The sequence below is a fragment of the Struthio camelus genome, chromosome 27, assembly GCF_040807025.1.
Source record: "Struthio camelus isolate bStrCam1 chromosome 27, bStrCam1.hap1, whole genome shotgun sequence".
NCBI classification, from domain to species: Eukaryota; Metazoa; Chordata; class Aves; order Struthioniformes; family Struthionidae; genus Struthio; species Struthio camelus.
In genome coordinates, this window is record NC_090968.1 from 425,992 (window position 1) to 445,476 (window position 19,485).

General features: G+C 57.8%; 1 protein-coding gene across 1 annotated transcript; it reads left to right on the top strand.

Moving 5' to 3' along the window:
- Positions 1-595: 595 nt before the first annotated feature.
- On the top strand, positions 596-16,656 carry LOC138062423 (E3 ubiquitin-protein ligase Topors-like; the record flags this gene model as incomplete). Its single annotated transcript, XM_068920512.1, has 2 exons — positions 596-1,620; positions 16,638-16,656. Coding segments are annotated over 2 exons (1,044 nt in total), but the record flags the coding sequence as incomplete, so codon positions are not given.
- Between the last annotated feature and the right edge of the window lie 2,829 nt (positions 16,657-19,485).

Here is a 19,485-nt window from a genome sequence, read left to right on the forward strand (position 1 = left end):
ATGGCAAGGATGCCCACGTTCCCCGGGGGCAGCATGTTGGTTCCTGAGCTTTCTGGCAGCTCCCAGTTCGTAAAGGAAGAGTTGCTCTGAGAACTGTCTGAATGCATGCTCCCCCAGCCTCCTGTGCTCTGCTGATGCGGCTGGTACTGGTGCAAAGAGGGACCTCTTCCTTTCCGGAGGAAGGAGGGAGGCAGATGTCGGCAATTCCTAGGCAGTTCCTGAGCCGGGACATTTTTCAATGTCTTTCCTTCCTCTCTTGCTGAGTTAGGAGGAGACTGACCCATGACACCTCCCTGTCATGGGAGGGCACCGAGGCCTTCCTGGGTGATAGGCACCAGTGCCTGTGTTCTTTCTTCTCATCCTGAAAGCAGCCTCGTGTGGGTTTCTGTGCCAATGGCTCTTCTGCACCGCTGCCTGCACCATAGTCCGCCCTCCACACTGCCCTCCGCAGTCTTCCCAGGAAGGGCAATGATCTCGGCCTCTCTTTCTGCAGCGGAGTGCAGCATCAGCAGCTGAGGCACCTGCAACGGATGGCAGCTCCTTACCCTCAGCTCCCCCCAGCCCTCTGCAGCAGACAACACCAAGACCTGCAGCTCCAGACGCTACGTGTCCCATCTGCCTGGACACCTTGGACAACGTGGCCTACATAAAACCTTGCTTCCATAAGTTTTGCTTTAGTTGTGTGTTCCGGTGGTCGAAAACAAAGGCCGAATGCCCGCTGTGCAAGCAGGCTTTCCGATCAATTCTGCACACAGTGGTGGCAGAAGATGACTACCAGGAGCATGTCATCAGGCCCCCCGAAGATGGTTCTGTTGCCAGCCATCAGCAACGGAGAGCTCCTCACCGCCCTGCCATCCGGAGGCGCCGTCACCCTGCAGCTCACCCGCAGCAGCCTTCCCCTTCTCCTCAGATGCGACCCTCTCCGCAGAACAGCAGCAGGCTGGAGGGGACCCGGAGGCACACCAGGCAGAGGCAGAGAGAGGGAGGGCTGCTGGAGCCACGCCAGAGGCTGTCCCCACAGAGGCAGGCCAGGGCTGACAGGAGACCTCAGGGGCATGCGGCAGCGACGGAGGAGGAGATGCTGAACTTCCGCCGCTCTCTGTACCGCACAGGGATGCGCGTGCAAAGGGCTCCCGATGGCGGCCACCCCCAGGACATCTCGGCAGACTTCTTCTGCCGCAGCCCGGCCAGCATTCAGAGACTGCTGCCCTGGCTGCAGCGGGAACTGAGAGTCCTCTTTGGAGTCCACCAGACATTGCTAACTGTCACGGAGCTCATTGTCCTGACAAACCTGAGGAGGTACGACCTGGACAGTCAGGCCTTTGCTGAGGACTTAGAGCTGCTTCTGCTGAGTCGCACCGAGCAGTTCCTCCACGAGCTCATCAGCTTTGCCCGCTGCTCGTGCAGCATGGAGACCTACGACCAGCAGGCCATGTATGGCTACCGTGCTCCCAGCCGGCACGAAGGAAGCCCCTCAGCCTCATTGAGCCTGGCAGCTGCTGCAGGGACGGCCCGGACTCCTGTGCCAGCCCAGAGCCCATCCCGAGCTAGTAGCCCTGGGCTCACGGAGCTTCCTGGCCCCTCGTACGCCATCCCCCACGAGCTTGCCGCAGCCACACAGTCTGCCCAGCAGCCGCGGCGAAGCTCTGATGATGGGGCAGCTCGAGCAGGAGGAGAAGCCTGGAGAGAGTTGCTGGCTCCTGCCGACCCCCAGGACAGTGACTCCTCGTCAGACAGTTGTGTCCTTGTAGGGTCCTGGAAGCCCTGGGCAGAGGGAAGCCCTGAATGCATTGTGCTCTCCTCAGACTCAGAGCACTCAGCCGCGGCAGAGGAAAAGGAAGCTGGGCAGAATGAGCAGCCGCTCCATGGGTCCAGCCGGAGCTGCAGCAAAGCCAGCGGGAGCTGCTTGCCCAGCTCCGCCATGCCGAAGGAAACTGGCTGGAGCTGCCGCAGCTGCTGCCCCACTGCCCCCAGGGAGGAGACAGAGCCCCGGCAGGGGCAGGTGGAGGATGTGGCTGGTTGCTCTGTGCAGGGCTGCAGCCAGATCCCCTTTGCTCCTGGCAGCGGCAGGCAATGCTCACCCGGGAGTCCCCGGCTGCCCAGAAAGAGGAGGGCAGGCAGCCCCGAGGCCTGTACCCAGCCCAGCAAGAGGCAGGCATGGCCTCAGCGTTAGGAAGGAGAGAGGAAGATGGCCAGGAAGCAGAGACGAGAGCAGCCAGAGAAGCCTGTGGCAATGGCGGCTAGGTAAGAAGACCGAAAGAAGTGGAAAACGGGCTGGACTGCTGCCCTCCAAGGGTTGTCTTCAGCGGTACAAGGTCTGGCAGTCAGCTGACTGTGAGTAGTGGCCTCCTTGGGAGAAGGTAGCAATGCTAGGGCAAAGACTGGTTCAGGTGTTCTTAATGAGGCGATGGAGGGCTCTCGGGGCAAGCTTGGAGTAGGAGTTGGACTAGACGCTGGCAGATGCAGGGCCCACACGGATGAGGAAGTCTGTCAGTCCCCCCAGCAGTTATTCTAGGAGATGGCTGTCTGAAAGCACCTTTGGCAGGACACTGCGGGGCCAGGTTTGTATAAAGACCAGTGCAATCCAGCTGGTTGCCGTGACAAATGCTGAGGAGAGTGAAGGGGTCCCTCGTGACTCACTTGCCTTCTGTCACCCTCTGCTCTCCCTTGGCAGGCAAGGAAGTGGTGGGTTTTCCGCACAGACCTGAGGTGCACCGAGCCCCTCTCCTTGTGTGTGTGTGGGCCTCCCACCAAAATGCCTGAGCTCCCCTGCAGCTGTTCCCCAAATGGCCCTGTCTGGGCTGGAGAACGGGGAGGCATAAAACTCCCCAGCATACACTTCTGGGGAGGAACCCTCTCAGCTTCCCCTCTGCTGGAAAAGTGGCTTGCCTCCGTGTTTCTGCTCCTTTCGCTCTCACCCCACCTGCTCTAGGGGCTTTTAATCTCCTTGCGTGCCTTACTTCTTCCCCTTTGCGTTGCTGGCGTGCAGTGCTAACCACGGTGTTGGAGCGGGTGCCACCTTCCAGGTAAGAAGCTGGCCCTGGGGTTTTTCACCAGTGCTGCTGCTGGCTAAGGAGCTCGTCACCTGAACGCACTTAAGGCACCTGGGATGTGAGCTGCTGGAGAGCTGCCAGAGCTCAGGATGCAAGAAGACTGGCTTGAATTGTCTAGCTCTCCTCAGCTTGGAGGCAGAGCTAGCCCTGCCAGGACATGGCTTCCAGGCTGACAACCCTGCTTTGAAGCTTCTTTGAAGCAGGAGCAAAATCATTTCTGGGAGGTGTGTCACATTCCGCATGTCCGATGGCTGCTGAGGACCGGGCTGCAGCAGTGGTGAGCGTAGCTGTGGCTGTGGGGGTTGGCAGGGCTGAGCAATGCAGCCTCTGGCCTCTCTCCCCAGGCCCCCTGCAATGAGGTGAGGAACTGCTCACTGAGGTGAGCCCATCTCCATGCTTGTGCCTCAGGGGGCATGTTATTCCCAGCTCACAGAGGCCTTCAGCTTTCCCACATGTTAACTTAGGAGTTAACATCTCTGCCTGAAAGCAAACCCTGGGACTGCAACCTTGGCTAGGTTTTGGTAGGAACAACGGGAACTCCCAGCTCGATACAAAGGGAGGCACTCCCAGCGCAGCACCCTAAGCCCAGGCTGACGGAGGCAGGCTCTCTTGTGCTCCTGCTTTCTGAGCCAGGGACTCTGGGGTCCTTGGCTGCACAAAGGCACAGCTCCAGCTGAAGTGGTGCCGGTTAGACTCGCCAACCCAGCAGCCACTGTGTGCTCCGGCTTCCCTAAAACACAGGCGGCATCTCCCCTTCCTCCTCTCGCAGCTCTTCCAGAGAACACTTGTGCGCAACTAGCTTTCAGGACTGGTCTCTGATGTCCTATGGCTCCCTGTCAGCGTGAGTCAGAGAGGATTTGGGGCAAACTCCCGTCCTCAGGCTTTTCCCTTAGCCAGCACCAGGCAACACCATGCCGAGATGAGATTTCCCTCACTTGTCTATCGAGATATATTTCTCTGGAGTCACGAGAGTGATAACAGGAGTGCAGTGAGAAATTAAATAATAACACAAGCTTGTTCTTCCAGGAAAAAAGTATTGCCTACTCACCCGCAGGATTCCGCAGAGGCGCCAAAACCTCGTCCAGCTGAGATGCTGGGGAAGCTTCACCTACAGGCACACCTGCAATCAGAGAGGAGATTTGCTTCCCTTCTATACCATGACATACGTCTTTTGAGCCAGCATCGGGATTACAGAGGGGGAAAAGAAACGCTTAAAAAGAGACAAAGCTTGTCCTTGCCAGCAAAAAAAGTCTGACTCCTTACCAGTGGCGTCCTGCAGAGGCTCCCTTACCTCTCCCAGCTGAGCAGCTGGGTACGCAGTGTCCACGGGCACATCGGTAAGCAGACACGGAGCAGCAGAACTGCGCTGGGCCGACAGTGAACACCCAGGGACTGGCTGAGGCCCAGAGGGGAGAAATGACCGTCCCCACACTTGCCTGCCTGCAGTGCGCTGGAGCTGGGAGAGAACCCAGGAGTTTGGACTCCCAGTCAGCCCTTCCCCTGCTCTACGCCAATGACCCCTGCCCTTCCGCTTCCCACACGTTCCGAGTCCCAGAGCACCTCGCCAGAGCAGGAGAGACTTCCAGTCTCTACCATTTCTCACTGCTGAGGACTTGCCTTTGCAATCTTGAGATCACGCCTAATTCAAGAAACTTTATTTTGAAGTGCCAAAATTCCTTCTGGAAACAACCACACAAAGCTCTGGAGCCCTCAGGACACATCAGCACATTAGCCCCACTGAGCTTCCTTTCTTTTGCTTGAACCAAAAGAACTAACTGCAGCGGCAGGTTATTCTTTCTTAGGCAAAGCTGCAGCACAAGCACCTCACCCGTGTTTCTCCCAGTGCCTTATAGGCAGCAGAGGGATGCTGAAGCAGGAGAATAAGGAGCTGGAGAATAAGTTCCATGTTTGCAGAGTGCTCTCCAGTGGCTCTCCCTCTCCCTGCCACGGGGCTCCTCAGCCCTTCTCTTCACCAGGGAAGCTCAGCTCAGGGGCTGTGTGGTGTCTCGTAAATGCTCGCCCATCTCTCACAGACTTTTCAGCACTCTTGCCGGCAACAAGGGACTCACTAGAACAGCAGAGGCGGCGCATCCACAGCAACAGCTCTACACCTCCCCCCTTCCCCACTCTTGGCACTGAATCGGGAAAGCATCCGAGTTCCTCTGCTCAACAGAGGCAAGGGCAGCCCCCCTCGCAACCTGGCCAAATGGTCCTTCCCAGAGACACGGCTGGCCGCAGGGGCACCTCCCTCCCAGGGCTCCCCTCCACCTCCACGGCACGATGGAGAACACAGCCTGCAAACGGATCCCACCGCTCCTGCCAAGGCTCTTTTGAGAATGTAGGGTAGTTACAGTGATAGGATGCTGTTAGGATAGCTAGCGTAGAGTTGGTTATCATAGTCTTAGCGTGTAGTTACTTACAGTATTCTTAGAGCAGTTGGAGTATCCTTAGGTCATTGTAATTTCTCTAAGGGTAGGAGACAGCTAGTCTGCCTGGCTATACTTAGGGCAGTTATTATAGTTATCATATAGTTACCATTAGCATTATTACTTATAGTTAGAGTTAGTTAGAGTTACTGTTCGTAGTTATCCTTAGGCCATAGTAATTCTTGCTGGAGGGTAGTTAATGTTAGAGGAGAGTATTAGGATGGTTTCAGATAGCTAGCCTGGCAGGAGGCTAGCTCCCCCACTCCCCACCAGCTGGGGCACAGCAAGCTCATGGGCTTGCACTTTAGGTGCAGTAGCTAACTCCTAAGAGAGGAACTGTCTGCACAGGCAGGACAAGAAGAAAAAAGCTTAATCCCTACGTTGCAGCCGATAGAGGAAAATCGGAGTGCTGGCTGCTTTTTGGAAGAAGGCGTCAGAAACATAATTAACACGAGAGTTCCTCAGCAGGAGGTGATCACAGTGTTACCCTCACAGGGCATGTCTCCCCACAGCTGCTGCGGCGTTGTTTCCCACACCATCTTCCTGCAGAAGGAAGACCCTTGACTCGCACCCGAAAAACATGCCACTGAAAAGGAATCCTAGGAGAAAGCAGCAGAAATACGCTTAAGCATCCCAGCTGCCAAGTCTTTCAGGTGACAAAGTTCATCTGAGGAACACCCCATACCTGCCACTTTGGGGGCAGCATGGTTTTGCCCACCCCCCTCCTGAATGGGGGCAAGACAGGACAACCCAGCAAAACCACATCGCCTTCACTAACAACAGCTTGCAAGCCCCTGAGGAAAAGCTGCCCCTCAAAACAACTCCTGTTTTAACAGGTCACAGGGTTAAACACCTTCCTCCCCTAAAGACATTACAAAGCCATTGGCTGCCGTCCCTTGCCCAAGAGGAACTGCACAGCTTCTGCTGGCAAGCAGGTATCAGAAATCCAGGCAGACAACACAGCTCTGCCCTGTGAGCTTCCAGCCCTGATCCCACCCACCAAACATGGGGGAGCTACAAACCCCCCCGGGCCCTGCCCCGGACACTTCACAGCTACAGAACTGCCCCACTTCTCTCATTTCGGCAAGGCATCTGTTACTGTTCAGGAGTTCCTCTCACCCGTGTGAAATGACACGGGTTTGTCTCTGGAGACACAATCTGCCTACTTGCCCAGAAAAAACCCACAGCCGCTTCCATTCAGTCACTGTGGAATTTCCAAATGAATGCAAAACAGAGGGAGAACTTTCCTCTCTCTCGGTTTCCCAGCCCACTTGCCCTCTCAGCTGGTACATCAAGAACAGGACGAGATGCCTGTGGGCTTTCTCTAAGAGCTTAGGCTCAGTAGTACAGATTAAGGCCTCATGAGGAGGAGGTCCAGTTCCCTTTTCCGGGCGGAACAACCCACTCCGGAACAGAGATGTCTTTGTAACGCCTCCTTTGTAGCGCCGCCTTCTGATGTCTTTGCGCCTTCCCTTCTTCCGGCAGAGAGTGGCTGCTTAAAACAAAACCAAAGCAAAAAAGCACCCCACTCATTCATCTCCCTGTTTTGGGCCAAAAGAGCTGCAGAAGGATCAAAGGACACCGAATGGCTGCGCAATAAAGCATCAGAGGATATTCACTGCAGGGGAAGTAAAGCATCTAGGGGGCCAAAACACCCAAACCTTAACTTTACATGCACAAATGACAGGCTGTGACCTAGTGGTTATTGGCCAGGGAGACCCAGCCAGTCAAGCAGAGCGCTCCATGAAAGCACGTGCTCCTTGCTTTGCCGAGGTCAAAAGGAGGAAAGCAAATGCAAGAAGAAAAGGGACAGAGAATCAGGCAAGGAACCGCATTAGGCCCTTCCACAGATTCACGGTGTGCCTGAGTGGGTGCCCCTCTGCAAGCACAAATACAGGAAAGGCCCTTGGGCTACTGCCTCTGGCAGGGGAAGCTCCCAGGCCACAGCCTGCTGGAAGAATGCTCGGAGGAAAAAAAAAGAAAACATCAGTATATAGTGCCCTCTTCTGATCCTCCTTCCTAGACAGCTGCTGTTCAACACTGCCCAAGAGAGTACCAGTGTGAACCAACAGCTCGTTTGACCCAGTGGACCCCGCTGCTCCTGCTCTGGAAAGCTGTTGGTGTAATCGTCTTCCCCACCTCGGCATCAATGGCAAAGACATCTAAGGAAGCCAGGTTAGCTAGAGATTTGTGTTACGCCAGCTAACACATGCAGAAATGCTTGCTAACGCTGCAGAGCTGCAATAATTTGGAAGCTCTAACAGTGGGAGGTGCCAGGAGGAGAGTTACAAAGCTCTTGGAAGAACGCAATGCCCTCCGTGGACAGCACGCTTCCGCTTCAGCTGTCAGGCTGCTACTAGGAAGCCCCTCCCCGACAGTCTGCCCTCAGGTCAAAAGCCTAGCTTTACTGATTGCTCTCTAAAGGCAGTTCCTTTGTGCCAGGGGCCACCACGTACTTCACAGCAAAGCTTTGGCTCTGAATATACTGGGGAGTTGGCACAACCCAGGCATCCAAGACCCTGCAAGGAGGGCTCATGCTACGGCCTGACATAGGCTGGGAGCAGCACCATGAGGCTAAAGGGAGAGCAACCCATACGCCCCATCCTCAAGGACAAAAAGGATGAGGTCTGCTATCCTTGCAGGTTTTTAAGGAACTGCTTGTTAACACCACATAAGACCCAAGTGCTTTGGAATTAAGTAAATCCTTGCTCAGGAACCAAAACAACCAATAGGCATGGCAGGGATTGAACTGCCAAGCCGGAAGGTCCAAATACATCGGCTCACTCAAGCAGCCTTGGAAGCGGATGCAGCAGCAGCCGCACTGCTGAGGCTCTTGTGCATCCTGGTGCAATTCAGGGCATGCCCGCATCGTGACGGAGGAAGGATGAGCACTCTCACTGTCGGTTAGGTAACTGCCTTGCTCATAAGCATGTGAATTAATGAATCATCGAGTTAACAAATCAGTGAACTAGCTAATTAAGTAACTACAGAATTAATGACTTAGGCTAGTCTGCACAGAAAGGATTCACTCTTTCTTTGCTTTTGGGTTTTTTTTTCTTTTTTACCTAATAAGCTCATAAGACTAAAGTTGGTTTCACAAAGTACGCTGTCCTGTAAATTTGAGAGATCACAACGTGACACACAGATCCGCCTTTTCCTGGGAGAGACCTACAACCAACACTCAGGGTAGCCCATGCTCATTGTGCTTTAAAGGCACCCAAGCCAGTATGGTGATAAGAGACTCTGTACCTGACCAGATCATTTCGCAGTGGGCCCCAAGCATCACCACATTGATGTCTGCACTGACAGATGGGAAAGTGTTCGGAGAAAAACCACGAGTCAGCTTTCAAGCACCATTAGATGTATGGGGCTCTCAGGTTATGAGGGACAACGCAGACAGATTCCTCATACGCACTGGCTGAGTAGGAAGCGTCAACTCGGACAAAGAGGCCTTCTGACTATCATGTGAAAGTTGACGAGGACTGGAGCACGGCATCTGCTGGGGCTTTAACTGCAAGACTCCACACTGGACCAAGTTAGTCATTTTGCAAGAAGGGATGCTGCTCCTGCCTCACAAGCAGAGCTTGTCATTTTGTACCACCCAACAGCCTTTCCTCAGATTCCAGGATCTACCCCAAAATAATTACAAAACTCATAGCTTTGCATAACAATGGCACAGACATGTGAAAAAAGTACTTGTCAACTACCACGTAAATAACAAACAGTGAAAAGAGGAAAAAAACCCAGCTCATGGGGACAATAGCAAATGTGTGCACATGACATTCTGACAAACTGCTGGCTAGAGAAGAAAATTGTTTGCCAGCAATCCAATTACACCTGACCTCCCTGCAGGGGACAATTCAGGACACCTGCAACAGTTCCATGCCTTCAGCTTTCTAGAGAAGCTCCAGAGAAGACACGAACCTGATCTAAACAAGGGAACTTGGCTTGTCCCGAAAAGGTGCAATTTGCTTACTTGCTTTGGAAACTCTGCCATCATAAACAAACAAACAAAATACCATGCACACCCCCCCCAAACAGTTACAAAGGGATTATTTAAGAGTCTTGCCTAAAGTCTGCATTAATTTAAGACCAGGGCACCCAAAGGTGCACACAGAATTTGTCACTCACCATTACTGCAAACAGCCAGAGACACTACAAAGGTCAGCCCGAGGAGAAGAGGGTTAAGTAACAATACCCACTCTTGACCAGAGAGACTGTTGTTCTGTCCTTCTTTACCAAACACTTGGTGCGTTAGAAGCTGTTTGATCACACAGGGCAAGACCCATTTTCTCCTCGTGATTCAGAAGGGAACAGGGGAGTCTTGGCTTTCCTAAAGCAGCCATAGCCAGGAAACACTGATGCACAGAAGGCAGAAGCAAGGAAACGTGAACCCCTGCTTAGCTAGCTCCGTCTCCAGCAGCAATGCACACCTCGAGCAGAGGGTTTTGCTCTGTCTTTACCATTTGGGTTTAAGCAAGGGCCTGGGCGAAAGGAATTAAGGACATTTGTGTCGAGGAACATTGGAAACAAAGGGAAGAAAACGGGCCCTAACCTGTAAAGGGTTTGAAAAAGTTCTTGATGCAAAGGAGAGCAACGGGCTTGAGCTGGCTTCAACCCACGTATTCCTTCCTGGCAACTGGGGAGGCCCAGCGTTGTGACAGTGAGCCCATGATAGTAATGGGTAAAGGGGATCACATTGGTGTTGTGATGGAACTGTATAATGCAACTGCTAGAGTTTGTGAAGTGTACACTGGCATTGTGGTTTCAGACTGTTGCTGTATCGCTCTGCTAAATCAGACATCCCATGTAGCATCAAATACCTCGAAAGGAAACTGTTATGGGGATGGGAGCTCTCACAGCTCCAGGCCTTTCTGCCCCTGTCGCGCTACAACACTGGCTGAAAGCACCACTCCGTTTCCCCCGGAGGGTGGCAAACAGCTCCCGCGCCCAGCTCAGGTTTCGGGGGCCAGTTCCCTTCCAGCGACTCCCACAGGGGAGCCCAGCAGAGCGGGGCCCAGCGGCAGCAGCCTTTCCTGGCGGAGGCTCCGCTGGAGGACAACTCCCACTGCCCCGGGGCCGGCCTCACGCTGCTGGGGCGAGGGCAGGAGCCGGAGCCGCCCGCGAGGCCGCGTGTGGAGAGAGCAGAGAGCTCGGAGCTGTGACGTGCGGGTCTGCGGGGGACCGGCCTCGGGCGGCGGTGGGGAGGGCAGTGGCACCTGGCGCTGCAGGGCCCCGGGCCTGGGCTGCTGAAGAGAAGGAAGGGGAGGCCCAGGTAATGAGAAGCTCCTGTGTGTCTTCGGCCTTGCGGCTGAGGAAGTAAAAGGGGGTGATTGTGGTGGTGCTGATGAGGGGCCTGGAGGACATCCCCTGTCTGGAGATGGTCAGCAAGAGCATGCTGGTGCTGGCCAAAGTGGTGCATGAGCTGAAGGGCAAGGACCTGGGCTCCGCTTTCAGGGACACTGCCAAGTGCAAAGACCATGGCGGGGCACGGTGGCCCTCACGAGTCCACAACGTCTGCTCGATTCACACGCCGTCTCCAGGCTCGGACGCCTTTGCCTGCTCAACACCCTGGGACAAGACAACCCCAGGCCTTGGAAAGTACACCGAGTACACCAAAGGAAGGAAACCCTGAACCCCCCCCCCCCCCCAACAACCACCTCAAATCACCCCCTGCCCACAAAGGCCACCATGTGAAAAGACTCTGGGGCTCCAAGGGCCTCTCTCTGCGTGCGCACAAAGCACACTCGACCACACCAAAGTGGTCTCCGAGGACGTCTTATTCAGCGGGCACCCAGCAGGCTCCACGAGGCCGAGACCTACGGAGACGCGGGGCTGGGCGACGGCTGTCAGGAAGGCAGCAGCCCCTCACTCCACAGGCTCAGGGTCTCTCCCAGCACGTACACCAGGTGAGCATAGCTCTGCTCGGGTAGCAGCCACAGCAGCAGCCGGTAGAGGAACTCCTGGTCATACTGGGAAGCGTAGAGCACCACGGCGCCCAGCACGAAGCCGACGACCAGCTCCAGGCAGATGAAGAGCATGCAGAGTCTCCTGGGGCACAGCGCAGGCATGGGAGAGGGCGCAGGGCAGGTGCATCCCAACCCTCTCCTGCCCTGCACCCACCGCTGGGCCACGCGGGCCCCTTCAGCCAGCCCCACCGTCTGCACCCCCACCCCCCAACACGCACTGCTCGTCGCTCCCTGGTGGAGGGTTGCAGAAGAGCCGCCAGGAGCCCAGAAAGAAGAAAGCTTGGCGCAAGGAATGCGCTGCCGGGGCGTGATTCCCAGCTGCAAAGCCCACAGCCAGTGAGCAGGACCCGCCAGGCCGCAGCCCGCTCGCTGCACAGCAGCCCACACGTGAGCCGCAGGGCATCAGGGACCCCAGGGGCAACTCACTGCAGCCACGTAGCCATGCCGCATCTCTTTGCCAGCTCCTGCCTCTCCTGCAGGCCAACACAGAGCGGGGACACTTGTGGGACCCACACGGGGCTGCATGGCGCCCCTCTCCCCAGCAAGACCCTGCCAGCTCCTGCAGGCTTTGGCGCTGCCTCTCCCCCTTACCAGCTTCGCTTCCAGCAGCTCCGGCAGCACAGACCCCTCCACCTCGGGCTCCTGCTCCATCTGCTGCTTGCTGCAGGCAACAGAGCTTGCTTGGGCGAGCGCTGACCTCCATGGCCGCTGGGGCTGCCCGTCGCAACATACTGCTGCCCCACAGCAGCCATCGGGGTCTCCTGTCCCGCCACATGCTGCACAGAGCCCCTGCATCCCCTCCCCGAGGCCGGCACTGGCGTCCTCTGGCCCTCCAGCTGCAGCACAGAGCTGCTGCATGCGCCTGTGGGGAGAGGTGTCCCCGGTGCCCACTCACTAGGCATTTTCCAGCTCCAGCTCCTCCACTTCCTCTCGAAGTGGCCTCAGTTCAGCCCGCAGCACCTGGCAGACAGAAGGGGCCCGGTCCACGTGCCTGCTGCAGCCTCCTCCAAAGCCCCCGGCCAGTGGGCGCCCACCACCCTCTGCCCTCGCCCCTTTGGCACTACCTTTGCCCGCTTCTCCTGCTCACGCAGCTGCTGCTTCAGCTGGGCCGAGCGCTGCTGCTCCTGCAACTCACAGGGCACACAATGCAATGCCACCAGTGGAGCTGGCAGCTGGGCAGCCCCCTCCGCCTCCAGCCCCAGGGCTCGGCCCCCTCGCAACTGCCCCGCCCCAGGGCCCCGGGAGGGCTGGCCACAGACAAGGCCAGCCAAAGGGGAGTCACGGCCCCTGGGGCTAGTGCCCTCCCCAGGCCCACTGCTGGCCAAGGCTGAGGGGTGCACCGATGCCAGCACTGGCACCCCACCAGCACTGGCACCCCACTGCTGCCAGCGCAGCTCTCCCTCTCCCCTGTACCTCGTCGAGCTCCTGCAGCCTCATGCGCCTCTCCTCCTTGGCTGCCTGCAAGCGCTCCTGCGGCAGAGGAGAGGAAGAGGAGCACTCAGCAGGGCACGGGCTCTCTCCTGTGAGATCTGCTCCTGGCAGCGGGTCCCAGGCCCTCCGCCCTCCCGGCTGCCCTCGGCCCCCAGCTCCCACTCTGCCACTGTCCCTCGCACGCGCCTCCCCTCTGTACCCAGCTCTGCAGGCACCAGCGGGCAGCCAGAGGCCCCTGGCTCCGCTCACCTCCAGCTGGGGCAGCAGCTCCTCCATCACCTGCAGCTCCTGCTGGCTGCTGCAGCACCGCTGCCTGAGGGCACAGTTCTCCCGCGCCAGCTCCTGGGCAGCAGCCTGCAGCTCCTGCTTCTCCTCCTGCTGCATGGGGAAGGGGGCAGAGCAGGGCTTCAGAGCCAAGCAGAGGGGGCACAGAGCAGGCCTTCAGCGGGGGCACCACCAGCCCCGCGCACCAAGGCCACTCCACGCCTACCAGGCACCGCAGCAGCTCCTTGCAATGGCCCCTCTCCTCCTTGCTTTCATTCAGCTGCTCCAGCAGCCTGCTGTGCTCGGCCAGCAGCCCTTCCAGCTCCTCCGCCCCTCTCCTGCGCCTCTGCTGCCTGCAGCAACGGGGTGCCATCACACCACACGCACCGGCACAGGCCCTCCCACCTGCCTGCCCTTCCTCCGCCAACCTCCGCACACCTCCCCAGCCTCCTGCATTCCCGCGCCCAGCCACGTCGCGATCACCCCACCTGGCCACCTGCTTGGTCAGGCGGGCGTTTGTGCCCTGCAGCGCCTCATAGTCCTTCTCCAGCGCCTCCAGGAGATTCAGCAGCTCCTGCTTCTGCGCCTGTACCCGCTGCAGGGCCAGCTTCACATCCGCCACCTCCATGGCTTGGGCTGTGCGCTGGGAGGCAGCACGGTGTGAGGGGGCTACAGCCCGTGTGCTCGGGCACACAGGGACGCTCACGTGGTCACTACCCTTCCCGGCATATACACACATAAACACTCGTGCACACTTACAGACCCATATTGCGTGTGCTCCAAACGATGTCCTTGTGCACAGCTGGAAGCAGCCACCCTGCTCCCCCACAGTCCACGTGTGCCAGGCACACATGTACAGCCCTGGCCCACGGGCAGGCACACTCGGGCTGTGGCGCTGGCAGTTCCCCGAGTCCCACCGCCCCCACCGCCCGGCCCGACCCGGTCCAGCCCGTGCTGGACGTCCCCCACGCAGCTCACCTCCACTCTGCAAGCACGCCCCGTGGGAGCCCAGCCGCCTCTGCCAGGCAGGGCACGAGGAGGCACAGGCAGCGGTGCCTCTGGCGAGCGGTACCAAGGTCTGCTGCCAGCCCCAGAGCACGAGCCCAGCACCAGCCCCAAAAGCCTTGCTCGACCCCCCGCGCCTCACACCCGAGCTTGGCACGAGTCTGACCACCAGGCAGCTGGGCGAGACTCTGCAGCCGCCCGAGGCAATGCAGCAGCGCTGCGCTGTCACAAGAGGTTGGGGCCATCACAAAGGGCCGTCACAAAGGGCCCCCGAGAGCGCTGGCCAGGGGTGGCCAGTGCCCCCCGGCAGGCACCCGCCTCTTGTGCTCCCCCAGCCTCCTCCCCGGGCACGGAGGCCTAAAGCCCAGGGCTGGAGATGGGAGGAGAAAGCCCTGGGGAAGCCCTTCATCCCCACAGCCTCTGCTGCAAGATGCCAGCTGGCCTGGCCCAAAAGGGCTCTGCGCTAGAGCCCAACCACTGGGGACCCTGTGGCAGCAGGGGCAGACAGGCAGACGCCTTTCCCAATGCATGGCAGACTCATTTCCCGCCATGGGGATGGTGGCCTTGCTTGGCCCACAGCTCCCAAGCCGTTCCTCTGAAACAGAGGCCAGCCTCCAGTCCCCTTTGCACGGAGAGCAAGCCAGCTTTCTGTGCAACAGTTGTGGCCAGTCACTCCCTGTGTCCTCTGAGCCGGCCTGCCTTGTTGGGGTCTAGCGGTCAGTGGCACAGGGCGCCGGCAGGAGCCAGCAGGGCAGCAGGGACAGGCGTCGCACCTGGAGCCCACACGTTGCCCAGAGCACAGCCCGGTAGGGGCATGCTTAGACTCATGTCATGGCTCTTCACTAATGGGCGGGTATCAGATCTACTGGCAGAATGATGAACACTAACAGAAGCGCAGATCTACTAGCAGAATTGCTAACAAGGCCATCTCAAGTACAAGGAGATCCCATAGGGGCCCCTGCACTGTGTGCTTCCCAGGGAGATAGCTTGGAGTGGGCCATAGCTGATGCATCGCATGGCGGGTATGCTGCCTCTCTCTCACATCTTGCATGCAGATCAGAGACACTGCAGGTTCAGTTCTCGGACGTGCTCCCCAACCAACAGCATACCGAGAAAGAGCACGCCAACACCCACTCCCCCTATCAGCTAGCTGAGAGAGAGGAGCTTCCCGCTGATGCCAGCTACCCACAGCTATTGTCTCGCGGGAAGCTCAGGGGCTGTGCTCCAGCGGGCAGACCCCTCACGCGCTATAATCACCCTTTTCGCAGTGTTGTCCTGGAGCGATCAGTCCAGCCTTGCTGATCCGCTGCGCTTTGGGCCTGGGAATCTGCGGGGGACAGATCACTAAGCCTCAGGGAGACAAGCTGTGCCTGTGCTGTTTGGCAGCCACCCTTAGTTTTCATGCTTAACGCCCGAGCTCTCCTTCCTCCTAGCCGTAAGCTTATTGAAGCCAGCCTGGACACCAGTTTGTCCACAGCACAGGCTCAGGTGACAGGTATTTTTTTGCAGTAAGCGGTCATTCCTGCGAGAGCCTACTGTGACTGACCAACAACGCCTACAATGGGAGAAGGCTCAGAGGGCAAGGTGCCCCATGAATCGCAAGGACAGTGTAGGATGCAGCTCACTAACCGCAGCTGTTGCACACAGACCTGACCAGCGTTGTGACGCTGAGCGTGTCTGAGACTGGAAATGGCAACCACATTGGTATTGTGATTGGTATTGTGCTTGAACTGTCTAGCTAGATGTTGTTCACACTTGTACTGTGATACACTTGAATTGTGCTCTCAGGGCATTGCTGAATCATTGTGCTAAATCAACACCCCCTGTAACATCAGATTCCCTCAAAAGAAACTTTTGAGGCCTGTGAGGGTGACGGAGCACTGGCAGAGGTTGCCCGGAGAGCTTGTGGAGTCTCCTTCGCTGGAGATTTTCAAAACCGGCCTGGACGCGGTCCTGGGCAACATGCTCTAGAGGACCCGGCTTGAGCAGGGGGGTTGGACTAGATGATCTCCAGAGGTCCCTTCCAGGCTTGGCCATTGCGTGCTTCTGTGTGATTCTGTGAACCTGACAGCCACTGCAGGCAAGGCTGACACTGATTATCACACGGCCAGCTGATGCTCTGGCAGGGTTTGGGTCTCATAGTTGCTCTATCAGAGCAAGCAGGCGCTTGCACGCGTCTTGGCCCACCGCTGTCCCTTCAGAAGTTCAAAGGTGTTGGTGTGTGCAGGGCGGATTCCCCTCCTCCCTCCCTCCCTCCCTCCACCTCCACTGATTACAGTGGGAGCTTAGACAAGGAGCTGGCATGCAGACAGCCATTTTGTGCTCACCAAAACTGGGGACAGGGGAATCCCCCCTCCTGAGAGTGTGTGGAGTGCACGGGATGGAACGGAATCCCGCTTCATGCCAGGGCCTTCTCAATGTATTGTTTACCTCCTCTAAATCAGTCCCTGAAGCATGAGGAAAGTAACTCCCTTCTTGGCCCTGTCTAGGAGTCCTGTCTTCTCATGAGATGGGAATAGGGCCTTCTAGCGGGACATTTCCGGCTGTAAGGGTGAGGCGGGGGCAAGGCCTGGACTCCTGGCAGGGACAGATACACTGTTTCTATCACTGTGTCAGAGCGGGCTTCTCTGTAATAAATGGGGATTTCCTCAGTGCAGTGCTTGAAGGTTGGGCTCTTCTTCCAAAGGTGGAGTCAACAATGCGCTCAAGGGCTTTCAGCCTGAAGGGGCCTGTTGCTTTTTGGGGGTTCTCCATGGGCTCGAGGCGATGAGCCCATGGGATGATGTGTTAGGGAAGGAGGGCTGGATTCAGCTCTCGCTTGTGGGTAGCCAGTGCTCCTGGAGGTGGTGAATGGTCAAGTGGTATCTCCCAAACGACAGGGCTGGAGACTGATTCCCATCCTTCTCCAAGGGAGTATGGAGCCACCAGGAGAGCACAGGGCATCTCCAAGGGCACCACGTGCCTCGGGGTGGGCAGTGAATGGAGCTTCACAAAATCAGGTGGAGTCATCCAAAGGTAAAGGCCTAAACCAATGAATGTGCAGGCCAGTGAGAGCCCTACAGTCCCACGAGAGGCAGTGGGGACCCCGGAGGCCCAGGGAAAGGAGCCTGGAGAGCGGTTCACGTCACCTTCAATGAAAAGCCATGGGCTTGATCTAGGGCCACACCTGAACACAGCCTGAGCTGTTTGAAGTGCCCTGCGATTGCTCAGAGCATCGTCCATGGCCACCTACCCTTTGGTAGGGGGTTGTCTGTCCCGCGGGGTCTGCTTCCCACCCTGACCACCACGGCCAGGGCGGAGTCACCCTGTGGCCCCAGGGCACCACGGTCCGCTCCCACTGCAGAGCAGCACCCCCAGCTCGGGTCGCTACACAGGGGAAGGCTCCAGGAATGGCCGGGCAGGCCAGCGCCGATGCACTCACCTGGGGAAAGGCTCTTTGGGCAGCAGGAACGTCCCTGGAGAGCAGCAAAGCAACAACCGTGTGCTTGCAAGGAGGAATAAGCGAGCGAGAAGTCTGTTTCTCTGTGTGTCAGCTAAGGGCAGGCTGGTGTGTCCTGGGGGCAGCAGGAGCTGCCTGAGGAGCCGCAGGGCAGGGACTCTGGCGCTGTCCTGGAGGGAGGCGCTGGCACGAGGGAGCTGCAGGCCGTCTGGGGGCAGGGAATCTCCTTGACACAAGAACAAGGGGCACAGAGTGTCACTGTCCTCTGCTTCCTTGTGTCCCTGGGGCCAGGGACAGTTTGGAAGCTGACGAGGTAGCTGACACCCTGCCCCTACCCACCCCTTCCCCCGTGCTGCTGTGCTTTCAAGGGGGCTTGGGCTGTGGTGTGAGTGCTACTGTGCCGCAGAAACACGGGCCTCGACCCCTCGCTGCAGCCCCCACTGCCCTCCTGCCCCTGCCCTGCCGCCCTGCCGTCCTCCCCACGCTGCCCTGCCTCCTGACTCCTCTCCCCACACCGCAGGGCCCGGCAGTGCAGCAGGCGCAGGCACAGCCCCGCAGCTGCTGCCTGGTCCCCGGCCCTCCCCGCCTCCCTCCACACCAGGGCTCCAGCCCCAGCCAGGCAGCAGGTCCGGCCTCTCCCCCCAGCTCCTGGCCTGGCTCCTCCCGCACTCCCACCCCCTGGCAGGGAGCTGGAGCTGCCCTGGTCCTGGGCAACTGGCCAGCACCAGGGCTGGCATAGGGCCCGGGTGGACAGGCAGTGCGGGGGGGCAGTGGGGCAGGGCGAGCAGCCTCCCTCAGGGCCCCACGGCTGGGCCAGGAGGGATGAGGCCATGCGGCCAGCTGGGCTCCAGCTGCTGCTTTGATGTCAGCTCCATGGAGGGACCGTTGGGGTTTGCTCCCTTTGCAGGGGAATGGCTGGAGGCGGAGACCTTACCGGGGCCTGGCCCAGACCGGGGCAGTGCGCTACTGATCAAATTGAAGGACGCAGCCCCCTTTTCCTCCACCAAAATGATCCACAGACTATTAGGGCACGTGCGTTTAATCCACAGTACTCCTTATGGGACCGAAGGCAAAAGAAATGTGCTGTCCGTTCTTCTAGGTGAAAAAACGACGTTGGTTTGTGTCGCCATCTTTGCCCTTCTAGCTTCCAGGACTGTTAAAACAGCAGTGAATTTTGTGGTGGGAACAAAATTGAGAAAGGGTTTGTTGAAACGGCTTAAGAGAAAACCTGAAACAATTTCTGATTTTGTTACCTATAGGCCACAAAGATTATGTTACTCTTTTGCTATTCCCGAGGGGAAGGCATTTACAGCCACAGCTGAAAAGTGAGCTTAGGTTGTCCCAGTTGGGTCAGTCATTTTTCTCAACTGCTATTGTTTCTCTGTCTCTACTGCTGGGAGGCAACTCTCTGGACCGACTGAACTCAGTTATGCCTCTAGGATCTTTGGCTTGGGCCGGCATGAGGTGCTGCCATGCTGTGGTGGCAGAAAGAAATGCTAGAGAGGCTGTGGAGTCTCCCTCACTGGAGGTATTCAAAACCCAACAGGGCCCGGCCCTGAGCAACCTGCTCTAGCTGACCCTGACCATCTCCAGAGGTCCCTTCCACCCTCCGCCATTCCGTGGTTCCGTGACCCTGCAGTTGTTGATATTCAACTCTCAGAACAAGCCTGAGTTCTACCGGACGGAGGTGACGCCGCACTGCAAGCTCAAAAGCTTCCTGGTCTTGGGAGGTGCACAGACAGTGTATTCAGAGTGAGCAAGCAGGTAGATCTTCCTTTAAAAAGCAGAACCACTCAGAATTCACTGAGCTCAAGGGGAGGTCCTTGCCACCTCCCTCTGGTCTGCAGGAAACACATCTGGCTGCCCTTAGACAGTTCTCGGCCGTCCTGGATATCCCA